This window comes from Aricia agestis, chromosome 5 (genome assembly GCF_905147365.1).
Source record: "Aricia agestis chromosome 5, ilAriAges1.1, whole genome shotgun sequence".
Classification (NCBI taxonomy): domain Eukaryota; kingdom Metazoa; phylum Arthropoda; class Insecta; order Lepidoptera; family Lycaenidae; genus Aricia; species Aricia agestis.
The window spans coordinates 18,502,174-18,526,513 of record NC_056410.1 but is presented as its reverse complement, the minus strand read 5'-3'; the positions used below and the strand labels follow the sequence as shown (position 1 = coordinate 18,526,513).

The 24,340-nt window shown below is 37.8% G+C and overlaps 1 protein-coding gene across 1 annotated transcript in view; it reads left to right on the top strand.

Annotated features, from left to right (window-relative positions):
* Positions 1-24,340, top strand: part of LOC121726914 (all trans-polyprenyl-diphosphate synthase PDSS1) — a 78,457-nt gene that overhangs the window by 6,688 nt on the left and 47,429 nt on the right. Inside the window, exon 2 of the mRNA XM_042114559.1 lies at positions 17,803-17,985. Coding sequence (XP_041970493.1) covers positions 17,803-17,985 — 183 coding nt within the window. The remainder of the gene's footprint in view (positions 1-17,802; positions 17,986-24,340) is intronic.

Sequence of the window (24,340 nt, the reverse complement as noted above, 5' to 3'; positions counted from 1 at the left end):
AACAACTAGACTAGTTAATTGCAGCTACATAATTGCTATAAAAAGCATAACCCGGTTGGAAGTGCAGTAACATACTTCAGACGACGCAACCGTTTAATTTCTTACCACAATTCGGTAGATGAAGGTGATGAATGCAATTTACCACAATCTGATGATCTTGTACAGTCAACTACAAAAGAAAACTAAATAATTGTGGTTCAGAGTTTTATTTTTCTTATTTTGCGGCTACTTTTAGAACAATTTTCCTTTGAAAGACTGACGCACCGAATTAAATTAATGCTTAGCAAAGTCAGAGATTTATTTTTCTAGTTTCGGGGCTACGTTTAGAGCAATTTTCCTTTGAAAGACTGGTGCATTGTAATTAATGTTTAGAAAATTTATTAATTAGTTTTTGCACATATTATTATTATTATGCCAAGAATATAAATTATTTTTGAATTTTCAGTTACCTAATGAAAATAATATCGACCATCTTAAGCGTCGCGTTGCCCGTACAACTCAATTTAATTGTTGCAAAATAGAGTTTAAAGCAACTGTACCTCCTGTGCCCGACTCCTAAATTTTGGCATTTTACTTATAATTATTGAAATTTTACGCAAAGGTCAGAACACAGAGCAGAGGGCGCTACTAGCACAATATACAGCAAATAATCCGACATGTTGCACACGTCATATCAGAATATTGGCAGAAACGTTGTCAAACGTCAAAAAATATTGTTTACTTACTATGCTGGTGCTGCCCTCTAATGTAAACATTGCAATAATCATTTAAATTTTTCGATTTTACCGCCTCTAGTCCACCGATGCTGCGAACTGCGAAACAGCGGCGAACCGATTTACTCGTACTGTCTCATCTGCCACACGACAATGCGTTATATTGTAAGAATGTATGTGAAGAAATAGTAAAATTTAAGAAATAAGAGCACATCTTAGTAAAATCTAAAAATCTAAAATGTCCCAAAAATCTGATAACCGTCGCGTATAATAAATAAATAAATAAAAAAATTGTATCTCGCTCTATTCCTGTCTCGCATTGGTTTCGCAGATATTTCGCAGCTCTCAGCGTCGGTGGACTAGAGGCGTAAATAATTTAGTAACTGACTGTACGCTAATGTATATATGGTCATCTTTAAGATAGGTTTGCGAGTTGAAGGTGAAACGTTTAGAATTTTTGAGAGCGTGACCACTCGCTGTAGCAATATGCTATTGGCAACACTGCACGTAAGGGTCTAGTCTTAATGAAATATATTACATCTTAAACGTTATATTTATTATATAAAAAACATAACTTATTATATTTTTATGGTCTACAAATTTTTTTTCCGCGGTTACGTTGCGCCTAAACTCGTTGATTGCGAATCACATAACATTTTTCCGGCTCTTAAAGTATTTTTGTTCCCATCAAAGTCGCTATGGTGTGAACTGATAACTGATACTTTTGCAGTGTGGGTTGTATATTTTTAAGACTTACCTAAGTTTGTCAGTATTTTTTTTTAGGTCGGCGCAGACTAAACTTATGAGGTGTCCGCAGATACAATATCTTCTCAATATGTATCTATAGAGTAAGAGCCAGCGGCAGTCAGACCAATATATATTATCAAATCAATATATTATAACAACCCAATAAAAATTAACAAAAAATCAGACCCTACTCTACAATTTGAATACGTTTAAAACGCTCGGCGTATCAAAGGGCATATTATCTACTCCAATCTTTGTTCCTCTATCCGTTATATCAGTGTTTTACAACCTCTTTTATGATGCGACCCTCTGGTATGAAAAAATATTTCGCGATCCTACTCTTTGCTTTTTGTCATTTACGTATGTTAATAAGAATATATTATATCCTTATGTTAAAATTTTCCTACTAAATATAATATCAATCTTTTTTTTACCAAAATATTTCTATCAACCTCTGGCGACTACAGAAGCTTCGCCCCAGGGAGTTGCGACCCGCAGGTTGAAAAACCCTGCGTTAGCTTAATCATACTACTAATCGTATCGGTCCCTGTGTAAGGTCTTTGACCCACATAGCACTAATATCCTTGCGAGAGAACGGCGGCGAGTTTTAACAAGGCTGCTGGTAGCTTTGATAATATTGCGTAAAGCAGGTCTCTGAATTAACTCGTCGGGTTCTGATTTTTTATTTATGACGAATTGGATCTAGACTATAATTTTTCCATAGTATGTTTCCATTGCAGTATGGAATACCGTCGCATCTCTTGTAGGGAAATCATGGGTTTATTTAATCGCTGTATGTTTAGCTTGTAATAAACTCCGTGAATTTGGCATCACCAATTCTCCGTGAATTTGGCAATCATGAATTTGGCTTTCGATCGGACGTCTTGGTTTGATTTTGAGTGATAGAATTTGTTCTATCACTCAAAAACAATTGTTTCCAAGTTTTGTTAAGACAGTGCAGGCTGATCTCTCGATGAATCAGGTAGATCAACCATGCAATGGCTGGGCATATTTAAAACAGTCATACATGTGCCTGCGCTTGTTGTATCTATCATTCGTCGCACTGACATACGATTATAAAAGAACAGAGAGTGTCCTTGGGTAATGCGCGCAGACTTGGTCACTAAAATATGTCTAAGGCCGGCCTTCTTGCAGTTGAAACCGACAGCGGTCGCCGCACGGCGATCTGCAGTTTTCATACTAAATTCATATCCGCAATACACGGACCGCTCGAGCAGATTTTGAGCGGTCGGTGCCAACGCGACCGCTCTGGAGCAGTCGGTCCCGACTGCAACTTGGGATCCGTCTATCATGGCCAGTATTAGGGCGGTATAAATAGGCAGTACTTAAGATGCGACCCGGTCTCAAGACGCGGTTCGGCTCTGTGATTGGTCCAAATTTTGACAACCAACCAATCACGGAGCCTGAACCGTGTCTTGAGACCGAGATGCATCTTGAGTAGTGACTATTTATACCGGCCTTAGAAGCCAAGTCAACGTGGATAGGCTTGATGATTATGAATTAGACAAGGTACTCGTATGTAATTACAGTCACGTCAGTACATTAGCTAATGATGTTTGACATGCCACCTGCCTATTTACTGTGATAACACGCAAATCTAAAAATTCATACTTTTTGTGTATAATTGAGTATGTATATTGTATAGTGAGTAAACGTTGATTGTTTTAATTGATGATCGATGGATAGTACATGATATATTTTGTGTATTATGTAATATTATGTATGTATGGTTTTATATATTGCCTTTACCTTAGCGTGGTTTGCCATTAAACTACAAACCTGATTCTCGAATTATTTATTCAATTTTAGAATCAACTTTTAATGAGAGACCCAAATTCACAAATGTCTCTCGGTCTTATTATATAAATCGACGAATGAGACAAAACTAATTTATAAGATAGTGACAGCAACATGGTTTAATTAGTTCCAACTCATATTTAGGGCCTGTTTCACCACTTCCAGATAAAGTGCCGAATAGGCTATCCACAACTATTTTGACAGATCCTCCATACATGATCTGTCAAGTTAATTGGTGGATAGCCTATTCGTGACTTATCAGGAAGTGGTGAAACAGGCCCTTATTCTCATCTGTGTCATCATAGTTCCACACATAAACACGTTCAACTTACAGAACATCTCAATTTTCGTGTTTGCTTCAAAAAGAATGCTAACAAAAAAATAGACAGACAGCCAGTAAAAGTGACAGATTTTGCAGTGGGTTTCAAAATCGAAGCACTCAAGATTCGTACCGGTAGGTAATGTCGAAACGCGTAGTGCAGCCATGTGTGTCTAGGTTTTGCAACCAGAATTAGTCAACGTCATTCTAGGCCTCTAGGGCTCTAGGGCCATCCGCGTTGTGAGTATTTTTTAAGTAAAGTTACGTTATCTATTACTGCTAGACACCTTACCTCTACATACTTACAAAAAAGTAAGTTGAAAAAAAAACATTAAATGAAAATATATTTATTCAGTAACTTTGATATTTGTTTAAAAGTGGCTAGGGGGACCCTTTTAGGTAATAATAATAATAATAATAAGTTAAAGCTCAAACTAGTCACCTACACAAAGCCTTAACACAACTTACAAACTCTGGAACTCCTCTGCAGCTAAACAATAGTAATTTTAATCCGAAATATAAAATAACAAATGATTGCGATAAAATAGCTAAATGGAAAGGTAAATCGCTGCACGGTAAATTCCCTCATCAGTTAGAACAGGACCATATAGATCAAACCGCATCGTTTAGTTGGCTAACAAGAGGCAATATATACAGTGAGACAGAAGGCTTCCTAGTAGCAATCCAGGACCAAGTTATTAAAACTCGCAACTACTCCAAATATATACTCAAAGAAAACATAGAAACTGATAAATGTAGATTATGCCACCAAACCACCGAAACGATAGACCACATTACAGGAGGATGTAGCGCACTCGCCAATAAAGAATACACGCACCGTCACAACAACGTAGCCAAACATATCCATCAATTGCTAGCTCTGAAATATAAACTAATTGACACACACACACCTTATTACAAATATAAACCCTGCAACGTCCTGGAAAATAGTACCGCTAAGCTCTATTGGGATCGAGATATAATCACCGACCGAACCATACTAAGTAATAGACCTGATATATGCCTAACAATAAAATCTCAAAAAGTCACCTACCTCATAGATATAGCTGTGCCGAATACCAATAACCTGAAACAAAAACATAATGAAAAAATCCAAAAACACATACCTCTCGCAGACGAAATAAAGCAAATGTGGCGCCAGGATACCGTAAAAATCACACCCATCGTCATCTCCTCAACTGGCGTCATCCCCAAGACCCTCATTGCTGCTTTGAAATCACTCGATCTAAACATCCACTTACAAAAATCCATCGTAATTGACACCTGCTCCATCGTTCGTCGCTTTCTAAATCCATCATCATCCTTTGCTACTTCACAATTATGACTCTTCCCTCATACAAATTGAATCAGGTACTTGGCACATGCCCGTACCTGAATCATTCACCGGCATATTTGCCGAGACAAAAATTCATTTAAATATAATAATAATATCTATGGACGCTTTACACCACGTCAGTCTGGCCCCGTGCTAAGTACCTAAAGGACTTGTGTTACAGGTACCAGACAACGGAAATATATTTAATACTTTTATACTATACATATATTTAAGATTTTTTTTATTACGTCATACACATATTTAATACACATCCAGACCCGGGAACATTGAAAACTTTTTGTTCCGTCGGCGGGATTCGAACCCGCGACCCCCGGCTTGAGCTACCAACGCGCTCACCACTGAGCCACGGAGGTCGTCAGACTTAGGTAAAACCTGTGTCAGGAGACCCCGATAATATATTAATAGATAATATAATATAGATCTAAGTCTGTTAGAATAATATACTATTATACAACTGTATTGTACTTTTTAACCGACTTCCTAAAAGGAGGAGGTTATATGTTCGGCTGGACCTTTTTATTATGTAACAGATGCTAAAAGATAAAAAAAAGATTATTAAGTGTTATAAGTTTGACGTGTCTGCCTGTCTGTTTGAGTGTGTTTGTCTGTCCGTTGCATTATAGCATCCAAACGCGGGCGACGATTATGATCTACTTATTTTTAAAGATGATAACATGATCGAGAGTTTTCTTAACCATAATATCGCATATATCACTGATTGCTGAAAAAAAAAATCTACTTATAAAACTTACTAACCGCTGTAAATTATTTAATTTAGTTAAATAAACGTAATTAATCATTTACTCGATATCCTGACGCTATATTAGTAGCTTCGATGTACATAATAAATCGCGCGACACGCACCGCTCGGTCTGCGCCTGCGCACTAATTGTGCGTCGTTATAACATCGACATCCATTTGTCACGGACACTCACTACTTGAAACTTGTAAAGTTGTACAATAATATTGTGTGCAAAGTATTGACTAATGATTGCAGTCTAATGGCGTTTAAATAATTATATCAGTATATAATTTGTAAATTTTGTGGAGGCTTTTCTGATCTAATTTATCTTTTGTAGACGAATTGAAACGCGATGTTACTAGTTTTACTGCTTTTAAAACAACCACACGTTAATTTGGTTGAATCGAATATTATAATATTATACTCTAGTTTTTTTTTTTTTTTTATGAAATAAGGGGGCAAACGAGCAAACGGGTCACCTGATGGAAAGCAACTTCCGTCGCCCATGGACACTCGCAGCATCAGAAGAGCTGCAAGTGCGTTGCCGACCTTTTAATAGGGAATAGGGTAATAGGGGAAGGTAGGGAAGGAAAGGGAATAGTTGAGGGTATGGAAGGGAATAGGGTAGGGGTTAGGAGATTGGGCCTCCGGTAAACTCACTCACTCGGCGAAACACAGCGCAAGCGCTGTTTCACGCCGGTTTTCTGTGAGAACGTGGTATTTATCCGGTCGAGCCGGCCCATTCGTGCCGAAGCATGGCTCTCCCACGTATTATGTGAGACTAAAGTGCGCGTTGATGTCTTTTACTGGCGGCCATATCTCGTAACCCTCGCTACACGTGCCTCTACGCCGCGCGTAGTATCGCAAAATTAGTTTATGATTGTGATAACTTTGTTTATGATGAGTTTATAATCGTTTAATTAATGCATTATCATACAATTTGTTTATTTACGAGTACCTAAAGCTTTATTTATTGGTCTTAAAGGTTAATTCAGAACTAATTGAACGTTTTATGACAGTTATTTAAAAACGTTAAAGAGACAATAGAGAAGAACAAAGGAGACAAGGACAGAGTGTATACGTACACACTACACAGTCTGTTTTATTAATTATATTTTTTCTTGAAGGTCAACTTAAGGTAGGACACCCAATAGGAACTTTAAGAGGTCATAATATAATAGTCGTATTGTAGGCAAAAGGTATTCATAAATAAGATTTGTAAATGTATTTAATAATAAGGTTCTAATCATAGAGTAGCTTGTCCTACGTACAAAGAGGCCAACATATAAGCATGGGCGTACCGAGGGGGGGGGGGGGGCTGGATCATGTTGATGTCCCTACTAAGTATATTATCTAGTACTTTTATCTAAGTATAAAAATTAAGAAAACGAATTTTTGCGTTTGTTTTCAATACAATATTTTTACAACTAAAAATTATTAATTTAATAAACACCTAGCTTATGAAAAATCTGATTTGCCCCCCCCCTGGCCCAGAACCTGGGTAATTTGCCCCCCCTTGGCACCAGAACCTGGGTAATTTGCTCCCCCGCCCTGGCCCAGAACGCCCATGTATATAAGATCACACATTTTTTTTGTACTTTCCTCTGTCGTATTTTTAACATATTGCATTGTCACATTTTGTATAAACCCTCTTAAGCTGTTACATAATGAAAAGACCCCTAGCCTGTCTCGCCAACCTTTTAATAATTATACCATTAATATTATTTAATGGATCAATAATGTGGCGACCACGCAACGCCTGCGTGCCGATCGTTCCAACTCTATATAGAGTACGTAGTTCAAAGCGCAGCACTTTCTATCGGGTTTTAATTGTTACGTCTGCGCGGGCGCATGCAATTGTACGTGCGCTAATGTGTCGTCGCTGCACGCATTTTACATACTAAAGTTGATCGCACATATTATTTTGTCAGCACTGAACGCGCCGAACGCACCGCATAGTACACGAAATGCGACGCGTAGGGCACGGACGAATGTGCGAGGTTTCACAGCATTTCATACAACGAATTCTAAAATGCGTCGCGTTTGGTGCGTGCGTACTGATAAATGTGCGATCACCGGGTGCGTTCAGATCTCAAGCGCTCAACGCGTGCTTTGAGCGCGTTTCCTACTACATACCTACATTTTAATTGCAAAAACGCAGGCCGTATACATGCTTACGTGCGTTTTCGCGAATCAAATGTGTGTAGTTGTAAAGGCGCATCATCAAAACGCGCGTCGATTGCTTGTCATAATATTATGAACATACCCACCCTAAAGGTTACATTATCTTTAGTCGATCATAAGGTATGGACGATAAGGTTCAAAGTGTCAGGTACAGATAGACTTAATAAATTGGTATTGTGCAATGGGGTTTCCCAGAAGGTTTTCACTAATTGCATTTTTCCACAGACAAGATCGACATCAGTTAATTTAGTTGATTTTTGGATTTTTGAGGTTTGGGAAAACCGTCCAAAAATGAGTAATTGTGATAAGAAATCGATGGAAATATTTATCTTTCTGTTCTGTTTATCTTTCTGTGGCTTGGATGTAATCATCATGGATTCATGGATGTATCTCAGTAAGTTATATTAGTTCCAGAGTTTTATTCTGTCATCATTTCCTCACGTCTCTTAAATACTTCAGTGTGTTTAAATAAATCGGCTATTATCGTCTAATGGGAGTAATAGATATAATCGTTTCCCATTAAAAATGTCAACACGAAAAATAATGTGATTATACCAATGAGTTTCTAAAATACTAGAGTAGCAATGTCTTACAAAAGATTTTCAGAAATGCGTAACCACTTTTGTTCAAAAGACAATGTCAAGTCATATATTCGTTATGTCATTATGTATGTGAGATATGCCTGCAGGCATCTTCGAAGTGGCAACGCGTTGCTACCGTAAACTTCCAATCTAGTTACGTTAGTAACATAGAATATCATTGGATTATACTATAGTAGTAGAATAGAGATGTATATAGCCCGAGAGCTCACATCGGTCAAGTCGTTTAGTTTCAATCTTACTCGACTGATGTGAGTTATGACTGTTATGTCGACTTTGACAGTGACAGTTATGTTGTACGTCTGGAATCTGGATATCGCTACGGCGTATAAGGCCGTGTTACGTTGTCATTAGCATTTCACGTTCCTGAAATGTGGTCGGGGCGGGACGTAATACGTTACGTTCACGTTGTGCAACCGTAATGCAATTGTTTTGAACGTAAATCAACGTGTTTAGAGCCCATCCCATAGACTGCGTAAAACCACAGAAGTGAGTGCACTTTTGTGTCATTTCCAAAACTTTCTTTACCAAATCTTTGCAAAACATTAAAAATACATTTTGTCGTGTATATAAAACTCATCTTTAATATACGAATTTTATCGTTGTAAATATCATATCACCAAAATGTTTAGGCACATCAGAGGGTTAATTAAGGTACTTAACGCTGACGTACCTGGAATTAGACTTAGTAGGTACCCGGTTTCCGAGGTTTTTTGATTAGAGTTTATGTATTCACCGGCGTAGTTGATTGGTTAATGATTTGACTGTAGCCAATCAAAAGCGCTAGTGACAAACTCCTATCAAAAACCTTAACTGGGCAAAGGTCTACTAGGATCTAGTAAGAATGGCGCCACCTGTCCACCATGATTTATAGACGTTCTATATTTAAAAATTTAAATGTCGTCCGCCATTGTTATTCCGCGTAGACGCACCGAAACCTGGTTCCTACTGACGCGTGTGAAATCGCGTTTATCATTCTACCCGCACGCGCCATTCAAATTAAGGGCTACTACATTTTATATATAAAATTCTCGTGTCACAATGTTAGGCCGCGTACTCCTCTGAAACGGCTTTACTAATTTTAACCAAATTTTATATGCATATTCAGTGGAGTTTTCATAATAACAGTAAATTATGACAACTCGAGACTGACGACGACCATTGTTTGTGTGACGGGATAGCGATGGACGTTGCCATGGTGACATAAGTACTTATTTAGTCACTTCAATAAAATAATACGGGCGAAATATTTTATATGGCAAAGAAACGTTTGCCGGGACAGCCAGTAATATATTATAACAAGCGGAGAGTTGAAACGATTTCCCGTTTCATGTCACTGAAATTCACCCCAAAGAAAAACTATGCAGATTTTTCACTTTGTTTATAAATAAAAGTGAATTTAGGCATATGTATACGACCGAGGTATATTTCATAGTAATAATTTGAAATCGCAGATATTCAGCTAGGACTATGAGATCCAGAAGAAGAATCCAGATCGAAAATTCTGATATTTTCAATGCTTTATATTTTCTGGAGTTTTGAGTCTCTAATCTTATAGATCCAGTTTATCAATATTATTATTGTGGATTCGGAAGTATACCTGTGTAGTATCTACTGAAGGAATGTTTTGAAAACTTTGTTCAATTGCGAGTTGACTCTGTAATACTGTGAACAGACCCCAAACCAGCCGTTTGCGTAAACGGCGCGTAATTTATATTCCGTAAATATTTTTGTATGAATGAATGGCCGGCGTTGCCAAGTGTGTGACAATGTATTGTGATGTTATCACACAGGTCGACCACCTGTGATGCAAGTTCATGATTCATGGACTGAAAATATCGTAACTAACTTTTTTCCGCAGTTTTGCCCAGTGTTCCTGGCAATTTATAACTTTGATTATAAATTACTTTATTATTTAATCCTGGTTGAACGGCCATCAGATATATAATTTGGAGAAATTCTTACCTAATACTTATCCAATAGGCAGAAACATTGTATATGTATAATATAAAATTTCAAGTTAGGATCTATCAAAAAGAAAGACTAGGTGTTGCCCCGTATTTTCATTCAAATCGTCGCTGAACAGTTAGGGCGTGATGAGGTAATGGACAGACAGAAAATCAGACAGACTCACATTCGAATTTAAAATATTAGTATGAATTATTGTTGTTAAAAATATTTCATAAAATTTGAAATAATCATTTATATTGCGACCTTCACTTGTTTTTGACCTAAGATTGAATTACGACAGCAAATAATTAAAAGATTACTTTTTAACGGTTTCTGATTTTAACTAAACTTGAATGGAGAATGTTACTAGGTATGCCAAATTGCTTGAAATTTTGTCACATTACTGTGACAAAATTTCAAGCAATTATACAGGCAATACATACAGGCTTTACAGCCTGTATGTATACAAATACACTAGTTTTTGTTGCAGTCAAAAATACCTAGTAGTTTTGATTTTAGTTGGTAAGGATTAAGGATGGTATGGGAAGGGAATAGGGGAGGGTAGAGAAGGGAACAGGGTAAGGGATTGGGCCTCCGGTAAACTCGCTCACTAAAACTCACTCAAACACAGCGCAAGCGCTGTTTCACGCCGGTTTTCTGTGACAACGTGGTACTTCTCCGGTCGAGCCGGCCAATTCGTGCCGAAGCATGGCACGCACGTCCAAAATAGAGAATTTAGTTTATAGAGCAAAATAGGCCAAATATTGTGATTTTTGTATGGGAGCCCCCCTTAATTTTTTATTTTATTATAATATTAATATTCATTATTAAAGTACACATATAATTAAGGCTTTGGTGAAAATTTCAACTGCCTATCTGTTGCCGTTATTGAGATGGAGCAAAAAATCACGTTTATTGTATGGGCCCGCGCGGTGGTATTGTGCTTTGACGTCACACCGTAACCGGCCGCCCGCATCGTACAGTTACAACTTGTTTTGCTTATAAATCGGAAACTAATTAACGTATCCAAGTAATTCTTTCACTAATATTCTTTATTTTTGACAGAGAATGTGGACTGCTAATTAGGGTTGTTGAGGAAGTGATTATGAGGAAGAGGAGGAGGAAGAGGAATTGTCACACGCAAATTTAGAGGATGCGGATGAGGAAGAGGATATTTTTTGAGGAAGAGGATGCGGATGAGGAAGCGGAAGAGGAAGTACGTCCATATAGTACAGCGTCCCAATGTGGGCGATAACGCGTCCTTGCGGGCGCTGAAGGTCTAAAGGGGGGCAGTGTGGGACTCAGAAAAAATTGCTGCGTTTTGTACAGGGGGGGGGGGATCTCATGATACCGGCAAATTTTGTGGCAAAAGCCCCTTAATTTAAATTAGGAAAAGAAAGTAGGTGAAACAATGGGGGCGCTAAAATATTTTGTTCTCAAAGTGGGCAGCGGATAAAAAGTCTGGGAACCCCTGATATAGCACTACACTTCGGTCTCATTTCGATTTTCGATAAAAGAATTCAAATTATTAGATTATCGCACTGCGTGTGTAGCTGCGTACACGCGTAAACAAAACAACGCTTGCTATATTATGTCAATAAAATTAAAACAAACAATCAAGGAACAGCGCGGTGGCGAGAGGGAAGGTTTCGCTCGCCCGTTCGGTCCGGCATCGCGCTCTGGCGTGTGCGTTGCCATGATTGGATACGCGACGCGCATGCGCAGTGAAATTCCTCATAAATTCCTCCTAAATTTTGAGGAAGCGATAGCGGAAGAGGATTTTTGTATTTTTATTTTTGAGGATGCGGTAACGGTTGAGGAACCCAAAATATTGCGGAACTTCCTCATTATGAGGAAGAGGAAGAGGAATCCTCAGCAACCCTACTGCTAATAATCAAAATTTGGTAACTTTCTCCATTAAAATGTTTACAAATTATTGCTAATTGTGATATTGAAGTATGATTATTTTTTTATTTCCAGATTAATATATTTAATACAGTAGATGACACCTTCAACTCCGTTGCGCCAAAATTTATTTATCGTACGGTAACCGTACATTTTCCGGGATAAAAAGTATCCTATGTCCTTTCCCGTGATTCAAAGTATCTCCATACCAAATTCAGGTTCAGAAAACGGTTCAGCGGTTTGGGCGTAAAGAGGTGACAGACAGACAGACATACTTTCGCATTTATAATATTAAGTATCGATATTAACAGTATGGATATAAATAAAAAATATTACTCGCGACTGAAAAAAAAATATGTTGGCCTCTTTTTCTGTGCCGATCATCTAACAGGGGTCACCAAATGGCGGACCGCGGTCCGCATCCGGACCGTCGACCCATTGTGTGCGGACCAAGCATGTTCGAAGATGAACTTCGTTAAAAATTAATTTCGGTCTCGACGGTCTCGACATACTGATGAACATGTAGCAACAAAAATTGACACTTTTCTCATTGATACAAATACCTTTGTAATTTCCGTAATTACATTTGTTTATTTTGTTTTTAATGTGTGGACCGCGAAGGTCATTTTATTTATTAAAACGGACCCCGAGTGAAACTAATTGGTGACCCCTGATCTAAAATTAGTTACGTAGACTCTTTAATGCTGTACCTAATTAAGAAACTAAAATAAAAACCTCTTGTGACTATAGACTATAGAGTGTACATAGAATATAGAGGTCTGTTGCTGATCATTGTTTAATGGTTAGTGGTCATTAAGTTAATGACAATGTTTAGCACTCAGTTTAAAGTCGTCACGGTGCCCTAGTCAGGTTAATACTGTTGCTCAACACAACTTCATTGTATTTCCCTAATTTCTAAACTATGAAATCTAGGATCTTGATGTTGATCCTGGCGACACAGGAGTTGCAGTGGTGGGAATTAGTGGTGGGCCATTTGGCCTTTTAAATTGAAACCTAGGATGACCGAGGAAATACTTGGATCTAAATGTAAAAAACGTGTGGCACACGGGGACTGCCGCAGTAAAGCTATTGCATAGCATTTTTTATCAACTTATGCAATTACAATTCGCTTACGTCTAGTCGCACGCACACAAACATCGTGCCGAAACCTGGCAACGCCGCACCGCTATGCCGATCGGAGTGAGGAATGTTAGGTTTTTTCGTTATAAAATTTATTGATTCGGTCCTCCACCTTTATGGCAAAAAAACGTTTGTCGGGTTAGTTAGTATAATATAAATTCAAAGTATTTTGATTGTCACCACTCTATCTGGTGAACCTTCGAACGAGATTCGACCCAGTTACCAAACAATTTTCAATACAATCCTTGGTATGATTATTCACGTTTCCTGCGCATAATGAATTTAGAACACCTGAAATTGCCCGTCACGGTTTGTTAATTGTCTATTGAGTGCGCTATGTGAATAGACGTCACCTTCGTGCGCTGCAGTCAAAATATTGCATCAATTGCACTTAACACGATTTAGCATAATCTCTGTGTATTAAGGGCGCGTACAGACGCGTGTATGCGCGTATATTTTTAGCGCTTCGTCGCGTGTTTTCCCAAACGTTATAGCAGTTTGAATCCGCGCGAGCAGAAAACGCACACTTTTAAACACGCCCTAAATAGTATTTTGTATTGTGCAGTAAGTTATTATTGATGAAGTCAAATTTTATTTTTAGCCACGAACTGTTCTGTTACATGACGAAAATGTCAAAATTCTCGCACTCACTGCTTTTAAGAATGGATTTTCGTTGGAAACTTTTTAGATTACCATCTTGATCTAACAGAGCCTGAAACTCTATCGAAACATTGAGACTAGATCTTAACTCTATTACTACCATTTACCTTTTAGGACTACCATTATTGATTTATAATTAATTTCGTAAAAAAATATATTTCGTTAAATGGATTCTATGCCAATGCGCTCTACATGACCAACGTAACGTTTTTTTCCTCAAACAAAATGGTTCGATTACTAATTAAAACTAACACGAAGCAACCATTTGAAAGTAACGAAGGAATCATGTTTGCGTGCACACAATTAAAAAAATACTTTCAAATAGTTTAAGGTTGTAAGCAAAGGGTGGCTTTTTAATTGCCTTGATCTGTCTAGGACACTTTGGATTCTAGACAATTATGATACAATGATGTTGCTGCAATTCGTACAATGACGGGGATTTAGGTTGGGATATGTGGGACTCCCCAGGTGCGTGATCTACCCACCAAAACCCCATTGTGCTCCACTACCCTTTAACACAAAGTTGCGTTAAAGATGAAACTCATCGCAAAATTTATATTGCCTATACATTATTTTAAAGGCGTCTCTGATTGCTCTGATCTTTATATTGTTTCATTAGGTGCCGCTTTTGGCTCGCTTAAAGGTTAAAATTCATCATCGGCAATACATTTTTTCATTTATCATGTCAATATCTGCCCTTGGCGGGACTCGAACCGGCGGCCTTTTAACTACCGTTTAACATGCCCGACGAAGTTACGTCTGCACTATAAAGATTCGATGAGTGTCGATAAAAATTAACGACACCAAATTGTTATTGTCGAAAATTTATTCTCGACAACTTTTGGCATGCGTGTCACATTGTTTTTACTTTCGTCTGGCCTTATGTCAGATGTTTATTTAAATGAAATTGTTTCTATATACATTTATTAATAACTTGACCTTACCTAATCCAACAATAATATAAAGTTCATTCTTAAACTTCTACTAGGTCAATCTTTTCTTTTTCTTCGACGGGAAATGCATTGAAAAAAAAAGGTCAACCTTTTTAAGTCTTCTTCTTCTTCTTTTGGCGTAAGCCTCCCAAAGCTTGATGTTCATTTTGCTTTATATTTTCATCACTAACCTTATAAGTCAGTGAAAATAAAATGCAAAATGAACGTCAAGCTTTGTTAAAACGTCACATTTGCTTGATATATTATGCTAAGTAATAATATTGAATATGAGGTTTTGTTAAACGCATATTGGCTTGGACCATAGAGGACAACTAGGATACAACACGCGGGACAGCTAGGATACAGCACATAGAACAGCTAGGATACAGCACATAGAACAGCTAGGATACAGCACGCAGACAGCTAGGATACAGCACGCAGACAGCTAGGATACGGCACGCAGACAGCTAGGATACAGCACGCAGGACAGCTAGGATACAGCACGCAGACAGCTAGGATACAGCACGCAGACAGCTAGGATACAGCACGCAGGACAGCTAGGATACAGCACGCAGACAGCTAGGATACAGTACGCAGACAGCTAGGATACAGCACGCAGGACAGCTAGGATACAGCACGCAGACAGTTAGGATACAGCACGCAGACAGCTAGGATACAGCACGCAGACAGCTAGGATACAGCACGCAGACAGCTAGGATACAGCACGCAGGACAGCTAGGATACAGCACGCAGACAGCTAGGATACAGCACGCAGACAGCTAGGATACAGCACGCAGACAGCTCGGATACAGCACGCAGACAGCTAGGATACAGCACGCAGACAGCTAGGATACGTGCAATGCCCCACGTACGTTTCGCAAGGCCCATCAGGTGCAGTTGCATGAACTTGCGACATCTCGGTCACTGTCACTAAGGGCAGGCCCTGCCAATAATCTAAATGTAGCAATTGCTCGCCATATGCCCTTTTCGAAAATGTAAATGTTGACACGTTTTTATGACGTCATCAGTTTCGGGACTCCACGTGAAAGGCTTAAATGTGTTTTGTTAAAGATATCGGCCGCTGCTTCGTTTGCACTGAAACTCGCTCATCACTCTATATCCTCATAGTATAATCTGTACACTTTGCTGTAATAATTTATATCTATAGCCCATAACTAGGACTAAAAGTATCTCCATACCAATAACGAAATTGGCTTGATTGTTCAACCATGAAGATATAATTAATAGAACTAACCGAAATACTTTAATTTAGTAGGAATATTCCCTTGTTGTTTAGAGGTTGAGGTACTCGTATTCCATAATGTCTTACGTTTAGTTGGACTGAAAATAAATAAATAAAAAAACGCTACATTATGTAGTACTTGGTAGTCATTGAAGTGTTTAATATAGTTATTGAAGACGAGAAGGGAAAGATATTTATATATTTATTTATTTATGGTTGCAAACATTTGTTAGACCTTATGGAACAGGCTCAACGGCTGCGTGAGATTAAGGGCAAGGCAATACAAACGCAAGTTGAACGCTTAGCAAACGGAAGGAAGCTGACACATTTTAAACTTTATATCTGCCAAAACGCAATGAAAACACGCAGAAGACGAGCGCATTAGAAACGCGCGTTGTCAGTGCGCAAAAAATACGTCGTGTGGAAAGGCCCTTAAGTTACACTCCCGTCTACAATCGGAGTTTATAAGCAGAAATTATGTGAGACAACAAAACCGCAATCTTCTTAATGTCCAATATGACCATAATATCGTTGAGACGATCATAAAGTATAAAACAATCGCATATAAATTATCCATTTCGTTAATGTGGTAATTTCAGTTGCGTGTGAGGTATCGGAATCAATAATGATTGAATTTCTGGGCCCTTTACGGCGACCGTATTATTACGGTGTATAAACGTAACTGTCAATGGCAGAGTTTTCGCAATGTTTTATTTGTTTGGTTGCTTTGTTTTATAAGGGTTATTGCTGTTTTGAGATTTAATGTGTTTTTCAGCGTGGGATCTTTATTTTCCAGTGTTTACTTATTGTTTATATCTCGTTACTAAATATCTTTAACGTCATCCATATTTTTCGAAAAATTTGAATAACTTACCGGCATAGACGTTTAAAGATTTAAACGCAACACACATAAACGTGGGCGCCGGCAGAAATAATTTCCAAGGGGTGCAGATTTTAGTTTTCTTTCGTTTCTTTTTACTTTTTATGAACAACAGGGACTGTCTATTTACATCAACAGAATACGTTTAGTGCCGAAACATTACGAACTGTCTTAGTACGGCATGGTAATAGGGTTATAAAATCTTTTGTAACCCTTTTTATTTGAATAATTCCTGTTGATCCCGAGATTCCCAAGGGGTGCAAGTGCACCACCTGGCGCCCCCTTGCCGGCGCCCACGCACATACCCATTATTATCGCTTAAAGTTTGATGTTGGTTTTCATTGATTTAAAAAGTTTCTTAAAAACTTGTAGGTATTTAAAATACTCTAAATATCAAGATATTTAGGCTCTTGTACACCGTATATACTCGTATAACTTTTTACTCTTTTGTCCTTGTCCCATACGTTGACAACAAACAGTTCTGATTCATCCACATGTTCTTTACTCACCATCCCCTTTCCTTTAGAGAGTGACCGCATGTGGTCCAGAATTCACATGTTTCTGCTGCATTGACATAATATTCTCTTAACTCACCATTACATTCTTTTTCCAGAGAGTGACCACATGCGGCCCAGTCTGCGGCTCAGCCGGCTCCACGCCAGCTCACATCAGGCGGCTGGCGTCCAACCTGCAGAGCACCAGCACAGGCTCACTGCCGGATTACGGCACCCAGATCGTTGACCCCTATCGTCTGCTCGAAGACGACCTGAATGGAATATACGAGGAGATACGATCGGTGAGTCACTTTGTTGTATGTTAGGGGTTCTTCTCATGTATGTATGACTATGTGTGAAGTTTTTTTTTTTTTTATGAAATTAGGGGGCAAACGAGCAAACGGGTTACCTAATGGAAAGCAACATCCGTCGCCCATGGACACTCGCAGCATTAGAAGAGCTGCAAGTGCGTTGCCGGCCTTTTAAGAGGGAATAGGGTAATAGGGGAGGGTAGGGAAGGGAAGGGAATAGGGGAAGGTAGGGAAGGGAAGAGAAGGGAATAGGGTAGGGGATTGGGCCTCCGGTAAACTCACTCACTCGGCGAAACACAGCGCAAGCGCTGTTTCAAGCCGGTTTTCTGTGAGAACGTGGTATTTCTCCGGTCGAGCCGGCCCATTCGTGTCGAAGCATGGCTCTCCCACGTATAGCCTTTATACTAAGCTACATATTAGGGTATTTTCGCATAGATACCTAGCTGGTCTATTAAGATAAGTACGACTTGACTGTAAAAGGCCCAGTACCCTACATACGAAACTTAATGTTTGTGATGTCCCCTATAGGATTATTTCATGCATAGGCCTATCGAATAAGTGCCACATGCGTCATGCTACTGGAATTTTCAAAAGCGATGTTATGAAAATTGCGCGGGATGTCTTCGATGTAACGCTTTACGCTATATGCATTAGGTATTTCAGGTGTGTTCTTATACTTTAAGCAGTATAAAGGCCAGTGCTATGTTACTACTGTGATGTCTAGGCTGCCAATCAAATCTCGTCAAATGGCACTGGGCAGTACGCTGTTAAAGTTTAAGTTCACACAGTCATAATATCTTTTCTACTATACAAATTATTTTGTAATAAGCTGATTGTCAAGAAGATATTTTAATAATATTTCGTAAATGACAAAGATCATATTTTGTCAAAACAATATTATGATTTACGACCCCTTTAGTATGGAAAAGGTCTTGGACACTATGTGGAAAGTTTTTAAAAGCATGGAAGGTCGTTGAACCTTGATTCTATTTTTAAACTTAAACTTTGATTGAATGTAGAAAAGGGTTATAGTTCATATTTTTATTCATTCAATATATTTTACTAATACGAAGCGGGGTCTAAACTCAAACGCATGCAGGTATTTCCAGAAACTACTTTTTAGTATCCTACTATGATAGTTACAAGTCTCCTGGTGGGATACTTATACTTAGGTACAAGTGTAATGTAGATTTAAGTTAAATTTTAGTTTGGTACCCACCAGTACCAACAGAACATAATGGTCTAACAATCTACAGATTTAAAATATAATAATTTTAACATGTAGTTTATTAAAATAGATATATTTTATAGTGTACAATTACTCGGAGTTCCAAAGTTCGGGTCGTTCTGCTCAGACGTCGATCCGCAACTGTGTCAAAGTCATGAGGCGACAGCACGCGAGCTAGGCGCGGGCGAATGTCGATGAAACTTATCGATAGCACAATATAACTAATGTAATAAATGAGAAAGTATGGGGGTCTCTCTATCTGTCTTTCTGTCTATTATTTTTTCATGTATAAACTAACTATGAAATTAAATATTTGTTTTGAAGAGTACTTGATTCCCTTGAAAGTACAAAGGTTTCTTTTTGTCTTCAATAATGTAAGGCAAAACTGGTGAAATTCAGTACGTTTTTGTCATGGATAGTATTTTTTATATTTAGTTGCCGTTTGACTTTTTTTTGTAATAAGTCACCTGAACTTTCAATGTTACAACTTACGACAGGTACGGTTCTGTGGTTTCTTAGAAATATTTGATGTAGCTGATATCACGTGGCGTAAAATAATGTTGTAATTTATAAACAACGAACACTAGAACTATAATCTTCGTTATTAATATTATCGATATAATTTATCGATATTACACTTTGTTCTCACTATTTCTGCAATAATAAGTAATGATACTTGAGAAGTATAATATACGGCTGGATTTAACCTCTTATGATAGGTTCAAAGTAATTTGTAATTACACGTTATCTAAGAAATATAATTTGTTTTAAATTTTGGAATATCTTGAAAAAATATGGCATCAATTTAACACTATGCAGATTATCTAAGTTTTGACAAATACTGGCCATTATGAACCCGTAGAGCATATTCGTCTTCGATTGCATATATTTGGCAAATGCATACTGCACACAAATGCGCAATCATGGTTACATATATCGTGGGCTAACTTGAAGACATTTATTTTGTTAAGATTTATGTTGTGCAGCATTGTCATATTTTGACTTGACTGAAACTGTATTTTTGTAAGATTTAAGCAGCATAATCGACCTTTTAATGTTTACTTCTATTTACACGGCAATTAGCAGTCGACTTATCTCCCCTGGTACTGGTTCACCCACTTTCTGTAAACCCGTCTCGATGTAGGTCCCGTGGATGTAACATTTTCTAAATTCTCGTTTCCTTACTATAAAGGAAACAGACCAGTTGCCGTATATGAACGTAGTTAGAAAATATAAGCGGTTTAGTTAGAAATAAGTGTTTAAAAAATCGACATTCCAGACAGTTTTTGTATAAGCACGTTTGTGTAAAATCAGAATATTAGTAGCCCACGCGTTTAATTACAAAAACTAACGACTATCACAAAAAAATATTCGTAAGCTAGTGTAGTCACTTGTCTATTGTAATGGAGTATTACTGTCTAAACACACTAGTCCGAAGTTACGCAGCGTAAATTCCGCATGACTACGTCCGCAATGTCAAACGCATACAAAATACAGACGGAACGCGACGGAATAGTATGCCATCGGTAATTTAAAATACATTGCGGGTGTAATCATGCTGGATTTACGCCGCGTAACTTCGATGCTTCGGCCTAGTATGTTTAGAACTTTAGACACTTAGCCTCGATATTGGCCACGCAACAAAAGATAATTGTAGGTCCAATAACGTACAACACATAAAACTACCATTAAAATGTCACCTTCTGATCGCAATCAGCCAATCAGGACCCTTGTGATCATTGATCTACCAATGGCATGTCTCCACACGTGCACCGGCCCCGCTCACTCCTAGCTCCACCAAAGAGACGAGCAAACAAACACCGCTCTTCCCCTTCAATTTATGCAAAGCGATCATAAGCCTATACCATAGTAATTAACAAACAGTTAAAGTCAACAATTGCAAAGATAAGGTAAGGGACCTTAAGGATGTTAAATTCCGTCTCCGGACGTTGCTCAACTATTGCAAGATGCAATCGCTCACCGTACAATAATTATGAGATTAGACAATGAGATTATTTGCATTTTGCAATTTTTGTCTGTCTTGCCGCAGAACTTTCTGAAAAATGCCCTTGCGCTTTGCTTGACTTCCTCTTTAGGGGGACACTACTCAATTCGTGATATTTTATGACTTGCTTCGTGGTACCAAAAGATGGTAGTAAAGAGGAGCAAGTAAGTGTACAATATCTAGACTTACTACTCTTTACTACTATCTTTTGCTAGAGGTACAATATTTACTAAACTGATAAGAGTTCAAGAACAGAAAAAGCGTAAAAAACTTATGTCAGACCTTTACCTGTAAGTATAATAATTAAATTTTGATAAGATACGAATACGTGGATGCTCTGTTATTATTTGTTCCTACGTATTTGTTTTTTGTATTGAAGTGTCCATGCAAGCATTTAATGTTGTTTTTACATACGTGATACGATGTAATTATGCGAAATCTCGGACTCCGCGGTGCCGCAACACCTCCATATAAAGTACTTTCGTATTGACAAATGTAGGTAGAGTTTTGTTTACATATAACTTGCCTACTTCGAGGTAAACGACCGTGGCCCGATGGCCACTTGTCACTTTACTGAGTTGCCGATTCGATTCGTAGAATCGTATTTTAGGATCACATTTGATTCATAGAATCGTATGCTCTATAGTCTATACCGGAGGTCACCAAATGGCGGACCGCGGTCCGCATCCGCACCACCGACCCATTGTGTGCGGATAGAGCATTTTCGAAGATGAACTATGTTAAAAATACATTTCAGTCTCGACTTACTGATGAACATCTCCTTTTAAGGATTTAATGATTCAATAGCTTGCACAATTGGGATTTTGAAAAAAAAAAAAAGTATTGATTTTTTTTATGTATTTTAAAACTTTATTATTAATTATATTGATTTTTAATGCAAAAAACTTGAAAAAAAATTTTTTTTAATTAATTATAAACAATTAAAAATTTATAAAATTCAAATAAAAATCACGTGACTGTAAACGCGCCATGATTGGTCGCCATACTTGTGACGTCATAATGTTAAAGCAATTTCCTGATAGTACAGTGTTTATGGCTATTATCTTTGACTTGATAAAAATATCTCAAATTTATTAGTGAAAAACGATTTGAAAAGTTTATTTCGACTAACTATGTGTGATAAAGGATTTATAAAAGCAAAATTGGATAATATTCCTGATGTTGATATATTTATGATCACTATTTTTTTTAAAAATGACGTTCGGTTTAATTCTGCTGAAGTTCGAGGTGCTAAGGCATCAAGGTAAGTCTGTTAAAAAATACTATTCTAAATGAAAATAAGTATTTATTCTCTATTAAATATAATTAATAATTATTTCATTAATTGTAGAGCATCACGTGAGAGTTACGGTGATAAAGCTATAGGTTATGTTCAACTTAATCGTAAGAATGGTATTTGTGTTTTAAAAGGACGTGTGTGTCCAGAACACCGAGTTCGGAGTAAAGCTTACTCAGTTACTCTAACTATCAATGAAAAATTAAGAAAAGTTATAATATTATGTAATAATATTATTAAGTAATATTATTATGAATACTTACATCGAAATGATCTTCACAACAAAAAAAATTTGATTTTGTTTTTGAATAATCTCGGTGCACTGCTTGAAACCATTTCTTTCGACGTTTTTCGTCTTGTGGAACATTTAAAAACATTTTTTCAGGAGTTGTTTTTGTAGTATTTGTACATAATGGTACAAAACAAGAGCGATAACTTTTGAGTTTTGACATTTTTGATTATTTAACAATGCCAACAGAATTTACTAGATAAAAACTCAAAACACTGTACTAATTATTATATCTCTGTATGCTACAATGAGCAAAAACTAACATTGTGACGTCACACGCGCTCTGGTTTATTCGGGAGCTGTCGGCGGATCTTCGGTACTGAATTTAAAATTTAATTTTTATTTTGAAATAACTTTTTAATTATTGCAAAAAAAAAAATAGTTTTGTTATAAAACTTATATATGATCTTTCCATTTATCACAAAAAAAAAAATTCAAAAACCCAATTGTCACACCAAACAAGCAACAAAAATTGTTACCTTTCCCGTAATTTGTAATTAACTAATTACCCTTGTTTAATAATTTGCTTTATAAAATATGTGGACCGCGAAGGTCATTTTATTTCTTCTAATGGACCCCGAGCGAAATTAATTGGTGACCCCTGGTCTATACTATTCTACGAACTTTTTAAGCTATTGCATAGCTTTTATCGCAGGTTTTGAACGCGGCGACCGAATCAATCGACATAAATTCCGCAACGAAAAAAAACCTAACACACCCGTGTCGATCGGTGCGGTGTTGCCAGAAATCGGCACGGTGTTTATCTGTGTGCGACTAGACGTATGCGAATTATAATTGCATAAGTTGATAACAATGCTATGCAATAGCTTTACCGCGGCAGTCCCCGATTGCCGCACGTACTTTTTAATACGCTTTTTAGTGCCTCCCCGGTTGTAGAAAATCCTACTTAGCACATTGTAAGATCACATTCCTTCTTTACACTCCTCTACTGGCAGTAGCGAGCGGGCTTGGAGTCTTAAGTTACGGCCCGGCCGCACCTGCGTCTATCGTCCGAAGCTTCGCGCTATGAGACGATACTATTGGACGATACACGCAGATCGTCCAATAGTATCGGTTTTAGCGCGAAGTACTAAGCATATGCGGCCGCCGCATTATTGAATGCCGATTCTCAAAGGTGCCTCCTCACAATGGACCATGCTGGCCCACCATCAAGCCATTGTGTAGACGGGGTAATGGTGTATGATGGCGGACGATTTTCAGGCGTGGCGCGCAATGTGTAACCTGCAGCAGTGGGCCATCATGGGCCGTTGTGTACTGGCTACTTAACACATAAATGTCGATGATAAAAATCGATGTTTTCGCGATTATTTGTACCTAACACGAGTTGTAACAAATACGCCAAAACAGCGATAAATCATACTAACACTGCGCGTGCGCAAAAATAACATCCAAACGATCGAAGTACAATTTAGAATAATATTACAATTAAAATATCTAAGGCATAATTAGAATTGGAAATTGGCGGTTTATAATTTCCTTAATGTGCGGCTGATTGTAAATCGCTAG